The sequence below is a fragment of the Bos indicus x Bos taurus genome, chromosome 4 (genome assembly GCF_003369695.1).
Source record: "Bos indicus x Bos taurus breed Angus x Brahman F1 hybrid chromosome 4, Bos_hybrid_MaternalHap_v2.0, whole genome shotgun sequence".
Lineage (NCBI taxonomy): Eukaryota > Metazoa > Chordata > Mammalia > Artiodactyla > Bovidae > Bos > Bos indicus x Bos taurus.
Window position 1 is genome coordinate 71,695,637 of NC_040079.1, and position 10,942 is coordinate 71,706,578.

A 10,942-nucleotide genomic window follows, 5' to 3' on the forward strand; every position below is an offset into this window, starting at 1 on the left:
AAACTTGGCATACTGAATTAGGAGATGTTTCTCCACTTTGGCACTACTAAAATTTTGGACTGGATAATTTTTTGTTTGTGGCGGGTAGGGGGAGGCTGTCCTGTGTATTGTAGGATATTTAGCAGCATCTCTGGTCTCTGCCCACTGGATGCTGGTAGCATGGTCCCAGTTGGAACAATCAAAAATGTCTCCAGACATTACCAAACATCCTTTGGTGGAGGAGGTGGGGGTTCACCCCTGGTTGAAAATCACTGGATGAAGCAAATATTTCTTAGGACACAAAATGTGTGAACCATAAAAGAAAAAATGATAAATTGAACTTAACCAGAATTAAAATCTTCTACTCTTGGAAATACATTAATAAGAAAATGAAAAAGTAATCCATAGACTGGGAGAAAATATTTGTAAACTACATACCTGATAAAGGATTTATATCCAGAATATATAAATAACTCGTAAATAAGAATAAAACGGTAGCCCAAATTAAAAATTATTGGAAGATATGAAAAGAAGCTTCTCAAAAAAAATGAAGAATAAATACATGATAAGATGCTCAACATCATTAGGGAATGATGAAACTAAATAAAACTAAAAATAACAGTGAAGTACTACTTCATACCCATTTGAATGGCTAAAATTAAAAAGATTGATTATAACAAAAAGTACATATTGTATGATTCCACTTTGTGACATTCTAGAAGAGGCAAAATTTCATGGTGGAAAACAGATCTGTTATCCAGGATGGAGTACGGAAGGAGGACAGGACTAATCACAGAGGGATACGAAAGAATTTTTTCTACAAATTTCTATGAAAATATTCTCTGTCTTGATTTTGTGATGGTTCAGTTTGGCTCAGTTGCTCAGTCATGTCTGACTCTTTGCGACCCCATGGACTGCAGCATTCCAGGCTTCACTGTCCTTCACCAATATCCAGAGCTTGCTCAAACTCATGTCCATTGAGTTGAGTTGGTGATACCATCCAACCATCTCATCCTCTGTCATCCCCTTCTCCTCCTGCCTTCAATATTTCCCAGCGTGAGGGTCTTTTCTAACCAGTCAGCCCTTCACATCAGGTGGCCAAAATAATTGGAAGTGGTGGTGATGGTTATGTGGTTGTGTACATTTGGCAAAGCTCACTGAACTGTAAACTTGCAATGGATACATTTTATTGTATACAAATGGTTCCTCAAGAAAGCTGACTTAAAATGGATGGGAGATTGCCCAGTGCTGAGGTTCCTAGTATCTAGCAGTTGAGGAACGGCTTGACAGAAGCCCATCCAGGGACTTTCCAGCTTCCCTGTCTCTCTGTAAATGTCAGCTTTTATCCACTAAGGCCTGGTGAAGCAGGCAGAGACGTTGTCAAGACATATCAAGATGATACCTACCACCAGTGCGCCTGCCTTCAGTCCAGGGTCATATGGAACTCTAAAGCTTTGGGGGAGATTCAAATTCTGCAGGATTTCAAGCTTTTGCTTTAGTTGGAAAATAACTGTAATTGTAAAAACACACAAGAGTTATATGAGTGCAAGAAATTACCAATATCACCTACAACATTTCCTGAAGTCACACATATTCACAACATTCTATACATTTGGTAAGGTGAAGAATAGGAGAAAAGGGAGTAGGTTTCTGTCCTTGAGGAACTAACCTTTCAGGGTGACAGGCTTACTGAGAGCAAAAAACTATGCACACACGTTACAACAGGGGACAGAAATATCTGAATATATATGGCATACCCAGACAGGTATAGAAGGATGCTTTATGGATAATGCTAGGGAATTACTGTAGTTTTCTTTCCAACATATGAAACTTTAAACTGCCATCTGATTTAGGAAACATATCTGAAGACCATATTAAATGGAATTTGGTTAGGGTTTGGTAAATTCTTTTCAAAAGAGGAAGTTAGGTTGTATGGAAATAATATGACAACCTCAAAATTCTAAAGGCAAATATATAAATGGAAAATTACTGCCTGGGTAACAGACTAGAGGTTAGTATAAATTTTCCCCTTTCTTTCTTACAACAACAAAAAAGTGAAGATTATTATCACCATTATTTTTAGGAGAGAGCATTTGGTATATTGGAAAAGAATCAAAGGGAAAAATGGAAAATCAAACTATTCAAAAGCTTAAAATTGGTTGAGTATGTTAGTGAGGGTCCATTATGAGCTATAATGCTGAATCTAGGTATACAAGCATGATAAGAGATAATTCCTAGCTCAAGCTTCATACAGCTCAATAGACCAGAAAAATGTGTAAATAGCTTTAATTTAATGTAGTATCAACCAAAACCAATGGGAATATAGATAGAGTGATTCATGTAGAATTTCTTAGAGATAAGACAACACTGGAACATAAAGGGGGTGATATATATATTTTATAAGAAGCACATATATAAATAAATATATATACATCTTGCAACCTATGATGTATACATATACATATATATTAAAAAATTGAAAGAATTCTCAATAATTCATTACTTTGAAAGTGAAGATTTGAAAATTATATGCATGTTTTGAAAGATGGGACAGAAAGGGTAAATATTTGGAAATAACTAATCTTTGTGTGTGTGTAGGTGCACAGTTGCTCTTTAAAAATACATCTTACATCTGCATAATGCAGTTTTAATTTTTCAAAGAGTTTAACATCTATTATCATACATTCATCATTAGAATATAAATGTAATTTCAAAACTTATTAACTTGTAAAGGGAGAACTTGATATTTGCTTACTGAAGAAAGACAGAAAACTTAAAAATGTATTCTTGGCTACCCTGAGGAAGGTGTGACTTGCCTTCCAGAAGAAGAAGGATCCCAGGGATGATATTTGGAGACAAATGCATTTGGAAAGAGCACCAAGAAAATCGAGCCACCCATACCTTGGGAGCTGACGTCATACTTTTCGGCAGAGAGTGATTTAATATCAATGGTGACTTTTTGTAACATGTCAATTACTTGGACTTGTTGAGTGAAGTCCCGTAGCATGGCCGTGCCACAGCCCCTCAGGTAGGCCTCCAGGATCACTGCAAACCTCTGCTGATAGTGTCTCGACTGGGCAATCTCACTTCTCAAGAACCAAAACAAGAAGTGACCAATTCTTTTGTTCTGAGGGTGGAAACAAGAAGGTTAAAATTATTATGACTAATGCTCCAGATCTATCAGTCAATTCTCGATAACCTTTTAAATGTCATGCTCTTATCAAAATGGAAGTACTTACTCTTAAACCACGCTTCAGCAGAAATCTGGCAAGGGCACTGTCATGGTATGGTTCAAATTTCACAGCCTAAGGGAAGAACACATTGGCATTTGTAGGACTGCATTCTCCATTGGTTAATCAGGAAACAGGAAATGGAGAAAAACTGGTCTCTGCCTTAGTGGGTTTGTGTGGATAGGAGGATGAGAATCTGACCAATCATTTAAGTTCAGCCCTTTCTCTTCAAGGACACTTTGGGCCAGAGTGAACCACTTGCTTAAGGACCAGGATTAGAAGCCAGAATCCTTGACTCACAATAATGTGCTTTCAATAACTTTAAAAATGAAGAGGTGAGGGCTTTTGTTCCCATGAAGGGCTTACCTGATTTTTATTAGAAGGATAGAAGAGAAAGATGGAGACAAATCTATAAAAGTGGAAGGAAAGAAAGGTTGTTGGGAAGAAAATAGACAGTGGGGATATTGTACACTTGGGGAGAAAAATATCTGTTAGATATAAAGATCCTAAAAATTGTGTAGCTCCTCTTCTGCTCAAGATACGTGCTTGGCATCTCACTAGCAAGTCAGTGAACTGCCTCTCAGGTTCTTACTGCAACAGACTAATCATCACTCCCTTCTCTGATTCAGAGTATACAGGGCTTTTTTTTGCCTGAAAATTTCTTCTTTTATCTGCTTTCTCAGGTTTAGCAGTGTTTAGTAGTTTTCGCATCACTTGGCTAATATGGAGATATTTACATAGGTGGCAGCCCTATGGCTGAAAAAAGAAAAGAACAAATTAAAAGTAAAAAAAAAAAAATAGGGCCCAGGTAGGTGGCTGCCCCAGACTCTGCCACCACCCTCCCCGCCCCCCAACCTCAACTGCTTCCCCAGGGCAGCCTGGGCAATTTAAAAATAAAATGTAGGGGCTTCCCTGATGGTCTAATGGTTAAGACTCTGTGCTTCCAATTCAGAGGTCACGGGTTCATCCTTAATGGGGGAACTAAGCATGTGGGAACATGCTACTTGGCTAAAAAAAATTTTAAAAACCTGAAAAATAATTAAATTCTAATGGGTGCATGGATATTTATTACATCATTTTCTGTACTTTTCTGTATGTATGCAATAGATCATAATTTTAAATGCAGTAAGATTAACAAATACTGTTTGATTATTAGAGGTGCATATATAAAGTTACAGGATAGATGGGATTTATAAGCATAAAGAGAAGTTTGAAATTAAATATCTCAGGAGTATTTCCTTTATAAATAGACATGGTCTATCCTTTTCCCTAAGAAACAGGAGAAATTTCCATTCACTTTATGTTTTAGGGCCTGGGAAATTTTGGGTATGATTTCTAATCCTTACTTTGGTTTTCCAGTTTGGAAATGATCAATACTGACTTGATAATATTTCAATTATCCCCATGCTTTCAAAGATGACGTATGCTCAAATTGGTGCCACTGTAACTGTAGTTAAGATCTTAATTCTGAGAATGTGGTTATTTAGCCACCAGTAGTCACTTCAGAAATGTTACCAAGTTTTTAACCCAAATGTGAGTCTTTTTGACCTTCTTCATGTTTCACTTCTGTAAAGATGATGCAGGTCTCAACCAGGAGACCATTTTAATCAGGAATGAATGAGTCATTTGGCCATATCTGCAAATGACTACTCTTCTTCAAATTTAGGACCACAAACTCAATGTTAATATCACTGACCTCTTTTATTTACACGTTTCTAAGAAGAATACTATTCATTTTCCAAGGCTGCAAAGTTCACTTGTGAAAATGACGATGTAAAATAATTCATGATGGCCTTGGGATTTGAAACAGATCCCTTGCAAATTTGCCTCATGTTCTTTTTGTTATGGACAGCTAGAAAATTGAGGATACTTTGATTTTTATTAAATTTTCATTAGTGTTTAGGCTAGCCTCTGAACTCATGGGCAGAGAAAAACTTTGGTTATATTTGATTAGATAAAGATAAAGGCCAACTATGTTTCAAGTATCTGAGTAATGGGAAGGTGAAGATTCAAAGTTTAGACTATCCAAAATTTGCATCAGAAAACTCCAGAAACTGCCTATAAATATAGAAAATGATTGGTTTGGTGTCCAACAGTTAGCCTGAAAAACATCACCTACTCAGAATTGTCCTTAGCTTCTTCAATGTAAATTAAGTGTCCTCAGGACCCCTGACTATTTTCTCATAACATTCTATAGCTTTTCCTCAAAGCGTTTGTCACAATATGTTATTCAGTATCTGCCTGTATGTATACTTATTTGATGTCTTTCTCCATGAACTACAGGCTACTCAGGGCAAAGTCCAGCTGTGTTTTGATCACTTCTCTATATCCAGCAACAAGAAAAGGGGAAACACTCAGTCTGAGTTGTTGAATTAATGAATGAACACATCTGTTCTGTAAAATAGAATTCTCTTCCAATTCCTGTCTTCCCTCCTCCTTGTCAAGCAGCACAATATACTATGAGAATGACTATAGTGAGCAAGAGAACCAGTCCTCCTTTATCTAACTTCCTAAGGAAACCTTTAACAAACGATTTAGTCTCTCTGGACACAGGGAAAGGCATATGAAGAAGAGTGGAAACAGAGTACCAGACCTGTCTAAAGAGAGGGGCTTTCAAGGTCCCATCCAGAATTGAGATGTTACTCTATGAATTGTGACAACCATGATCAGAGAGTATGACCTTTTCTCTTAGGACATACTATTGTGCATACATGCAGATATTGGGAAGCAATAAAAAGAGCAGACCTGTCATCGGACCTCTGGGTTTGAGTTTGTCTTTCAAAATACGTGACCTTGGGCACATTACTTAACCTCTCAGTGCTTCAGTTTCCTTATATATATAAAATGCAAATGTTAACTGGACTGCTATCAACATTGTTGGGAGAGTTAAATGCGATAATACATGAAAAGTGCATAGATCACTTGGAGCCTTGGCATAAGGGAGCATTCAATAAGTCAAGTCTATCATTAACAGAGTAAACTCTCATTCCCACTGGGCCAGTTCTCCTAAAAAAGTGAAATTATTCATGTCATCAAAATGCTGGTCAAAAAGCCCTCAAGGACAGAAAAAAAGTAAAAGGGAACATTTACTACTCTTTGAGTAGTAAAAAAGTAGATCTACTTTGACTGATCATTGACTCTCTTTGGACAATGTGCACTGGAAGATGGCTTAATATGGCGCCTGTCAGCACATCCAGATAAATTCCTTGAGATGAGTGCCTCCCCTACCTGGACCAATTGGAGCAGGTAATGCAGAACGTCATCGTCTTCCAAGCTCTCCAGTTTCTGAACTGCAATGGCTCTTACGTTTTCATCCGAAAAGTTGCAGTCTAGGAGTTGCATCGTTAATCCAACATCCAAAGCACTTTGATCCCAGACCTCCCTTCTGGCTAACAATTGATATGTTTTGGCCACAATTTCTTGCTGTCCCCATTTCACTGAGCTAAAGAGCTTAGGGTATGCTTTGGGATCCTTAAGGCTTTCATATCTGAAATGCCAAAGCAATTCTTTGTCTTCCGCAGTAAGAGGGTTAAGTGGATCAGTAGCTATGATTGCCTCCAGTTGCTTCCGAAGTTGGTTGGGCATTTCTGCTCGTACGCGGTCCCCTTCCGGGTCAGGGGTGGGCTGATGCTTAGGCAAGGCTATGGGGTGACAGTAGTTGTCCAGGAGAATGGAGATGGACATTGAGTTTTCCTTGTCGGGATTGGTGGCAGATGTGAGCTTGTCTGCATTGAAGCTCCCTTGGTCTTCCCCCTTCCCAGATAACTGCCACATGTGGAGCACGTACTCGCCGTGGCGCAGGAGGAATCGGTGGTCGATGAGCAGCAAGTTCACGTAGTAGAGAAGCTGAGCTTTGCCTCTGGACTCGGGACTGGGAGTCTCTGCAGAGGCCTTACCAGACAGAGCTGGTGCTTTGCCACAGTAGATCTGGAGGTTGAGCAGAGCCCCTTTGGGTAAGTCTTTGATCTTGATACTGAACTCAAGCCACACATTCCAGAGCACCTCCTCCGTGAAGGGTTTTGGGCTGGTTCTTCTTTGGCAAAGGACTTGCTGCCCATACTGGATGTTTGCCTCCACAAAAACCGTGAGATCTGCATTCCGGGGCAGGACAGGGATATCGATGCCCCTGATCTTGACTCTGAACTTGCGGTCACAGTCCCACAGGGACACAGTGAACACGCTCTCATGGTCCTTCCCATGGATGGTTAGCTGCTCATGGTAGCCAGTGACTCCGGTGCAGTCATCCACCAGCGGCCACTCTTCCTTCCTCACCTCATCCAGGGCTGGGTCCGGCGGAGTGTCAAGCACCAGGTGAATCTCTTCACCATTCTTAAGGCACTGCCGCACCCACTGAAAGTTTTTGATGGGCGTCTCGCCCACCAGGTACTCATCGCGGCCACAGACACGCAGCACAAAGTCCTGTTCGTTCTGGCTCTCGGGGATATCCATCAGGGACTTCTTCTTGGCCATTTTGGTAAAGAAGCTCTGGAGGATGGTGCCAGGGGTATCATCAGCCGAGACCTTGATGGTCTGGCTGGTGGTGCTGCGGTGAATAATGATGAAGATACAGTTGTTGGTGATCTTCTTCAGCAGGTACTCAGGGAGGGGCTTAGACGTCACCCAGGGGTGCATGGCGTAGAGCTTGGGGTCGCGGCCAGCCACCTCGGCCATACGCGGGGTGACCAGGCGGCGGCGTGTGAACTCCAACTCGTCGTCGTGCACATTGCTGACATCTGTGACATCGTAGCCGATGAGGGCAGTGAGCTGGCGCTGGAAGGCCAGCGTCTCCTCTGAGGGCGAGTGCCGCTGTACCAGGTGGATCTGCCCGGGGCTCCGGTGCAGCACCTTCCAGTAGTGCAGGCAGTCCAGGGTCTGCACCACCTGGTACTTGTCATAGATCTCATACCACTGCCCCTTCTTCTGGTAGAGCAGGAGGAAGTGGTCCGGGCCCAGCCTGTGGTAGAAGTCGGCGGCCACGCTGGTCTCCAGCACGCGCAGCCACACTTGGGCCTTCATCTGCTCCACGTTGCCGTGGCCGGCCACGTGCAGCAGCGCCGTTTCGGGGGTCTTGGTGTTGCGTTGGCTGGTGGGCAGCACGAACTCAATGGGGATGAGCTCCATGGAGGACATGCTGGCCGCCGTGCTGCGTGGCTTCATCCTCCGGCGCCTGCGGCAGTTGTCCTCTCTCAGCACCACAGGCTGTTCATGGTTCTCCAGCTCCATGCCCTATGTGACCTGGGAGCAGAGAGAAGAACAGAGGGCTCTTCAGAGGGAAGGTGCTTGCCTTTTATGGTGGCCCGTGAGCTGGCAAGGAGAAGGTGTAGATGAATGACAGGGATGTATGCAGGAGGACACAGGAGGTTTGGAATAGGGGCCCAGGAATCCTGGCCCCACCACTTAGAAACTGGGGGAGGAGCTGCTTAAATAATCTCTGAGCCTGTTTCCTATCCATCAAATGGTGTTAGCAATACTTCAGAGGGTAGACAGGAGCATTAAATAAGGTTGAATGTGGGCCATGGGTAGATGGGGACTCATTGATTATTCTCTCTACTTCTGTTATGTTTGAAATTTTAATTTAAAAAGAGAGATCAAGCACTGATCTAGCATGCTGTCTGATGAACTAATGGCTCTAAGTGGTAATTGTTTTAAGCATATTGAAATGCATGTATGAGTCAAATAATCCAGTTAGAGCATCAAGTCCTGGTTTACAAGGTGCCATGTAAGATGCTGAAACAACTCCCTTTGAAAGCAGGCCTTTGGCTTATTCCTCTTTGTTCAGTCTCACATGTCTCCTGGGGGACTCAGACACCTTATCCAAGTTGCCTCATGATCCCTTTTCAAACTGTCTGGATCAGGTATCTGCGCCCTCATCAACTTCCTGTCTATTTTTTTTTTTTCTCTTCATTTTTTTCTTTCTAGTGAGGAGAGGTAGTCATTTCATTGATAAAACTCAAAAAGATCAGAATTGGTGAAGCTCCTCTCAAGAACATTTGCAGATATTTATAACTGTGAATCATGAAATATGTAAGCATCTTGGCTGTCATTGCTCGAGTCCCCAGGGCTGTACTCTCCAAATATGAACTTTCAGGTAGTCTGCCTCTGGAGAACCTACAGGTTGGAAGGAAGGACCTGCTTTGGGACCCCTATTGACTATTTAACCTCCTTTTGCTCTAATATTTTCATCTCTATAACTAGAATTCACCAATATATTCTCAATAATTTATCCACTATTTCCACAAATAGTTAATAAGGACCTACTTTCACAAAGCATTTAAGTATAAATGTTACTTATTGTAGTGTGAAACTCTTCAAATAATGATTGAAATGCTTAACATATTAAAATTGAAATACGAATAAGGTATTTTGATTTTACTATTTAGTAGTTCTTATTCTAAATAAGAATCAATTAGTGAAACAAAAATTCATGTTTAAGAAAATATTATTCTTAAAGGACTAGTGTTAGTGTAATATATAAGTAACTATTTATTTCCTTAAGAAACAGTGGAGCATTTGATATATACCAAAAAGAAGAGTTTGATTAAAAGGTAAGAAAGGCAAGTTTCATTAGATCCAAACTTCTGTTCATATCTTGACTTAAATTTACTTTTAAAGTCAACAGTCCCTCTCTCAACATATTATGAAGTTACACTTACTAAATACATGAAACCAACTGTCCCAAATAACTGTCTCTTGCAGCTCAAGCCCTTCACTATTTGGTCTTTTTCTACTTTATAGAATGACAAAGAAGAGAACTGTAAGCTGTGAATACTGGCACTAACTTGAAACAAAATAGGTTCAAATTTAGGCAACATGCAAATACACAGCAATTACTTCTCCCTTCATGACATCAAACAGACTTACAAGATAAGAGATGCAGAAGAAAACTGGCTGACTAAATACTCACTGCTTTTCATGGTTGAGGCTGTGAAGCTTTCTCCTTTTACGAGAGAGAGACGTTAAAAACACTGTTTAGCAAATCGCGAATCATGCATTTGTAAGAACTTGAAGGCTGGCTGGCCCTCCCTCTTCCTCCCAAACAAAAACAAAAAAGGACTGATGCACCTGCAAAGCTATTGCCGGAACCTTGTGGATATCCACACACACGGGTTGGACTAACGGGTTGGACTAGATGATGAAACAGCCAGTGGCAGCATCGTCAGAAGAACGACAGCAGTTCCAGATAAAAATATTCTGGCCGAGAAGGAAGTGTCACTATTCCGAGTCAGACCCAACAAAGGGCAAAAAATAGAAGGAAGCAATACCTGATAAAGCAGCAGAGGCGACGATGTTGAAGGATCATTTGTTTAATTTCTAAAAACAAAACAAATTCAAACGTACCCAGTGTGCTTCTAAACTCTTCCGCTTTTCTGGGTCTCCCTTCACATCCAGATGCAGAGGAAGTGTTGCAGTTACCAGGAAGGAAGTTTTAACCAAGTTGATTATACGTGTGATTGCTCATTTTAAAAGTGTAAGAAATGCATTTCCTGTTAAAGCACACAGAACTAAGCATGAAAGTATATGTATTTTTTACTCTATGAACTGTTTTTTTTTTAATTTCAAGAGTGCAAACCAATTATTATAAAATGACATAGATTCAAACCAAATATGCATTCATGAGACACACACACGTGAACTATTTTTCTGGTTAGTTCTCAGTGGAGAGAAAGTCCTCCTAGCTACAGTATTAGAGAGCCAGCCTGGTGGGAAGATTTTAAAGAGCCAAAGGAAACCCA

At 40.8% G+C, this 10,942-nt stretch overlaps 1 protein-coding gene across 4 annotated transcripts in view; it reads right to left on the reverse strand.

Moving 5' to 3' along the window:
- Positions 1-10,615, reverse strand: part of PIK3CG (phosphatidylinositol-4,5-bisphosphate 3-kinase catalytic subunit gamma) — a 32,924-nt gene extending 22,309 nt beyond the window's left edge. The window contains exons 1-5 of one of the 4 annotated variants that reach the window (XM_027539675.1): positions 10,548-10,615; positions 6,438-8,444; positions 3,219-3,284; positions 2,881-3,106; positions 1,386-1,489 (exon numbers count right to left, since the gene is read on the reverse strand). In XM_027539675.1, coding sequence (XP_027395476.1) covers positions 1,386-1,489; positions 2,881-3,106; positions 3,219-3,284; positions 6,438-8,432 — 2,391 coding nt within the window. In that variant the 5' untranslated portion in view covers positions 8,433-8,444; positions 10,548-10,615. Of the gene's footprint in view, positions 1-1,385; positions 1,490-2,880; positions 3,107-3,218; positions 3,285-6,437; positions 8,445-10,113; positions 10,441-10,471 lie in introns of those variants that run through there. The other 3 variants (XM_027539674.1, XM_027539672.1, XM_027539676.1) reach the window with 3 other exon arrangements.
- Between the last annotated feature and the right edge of the window lie 327 nt (positions 10,616-10,942).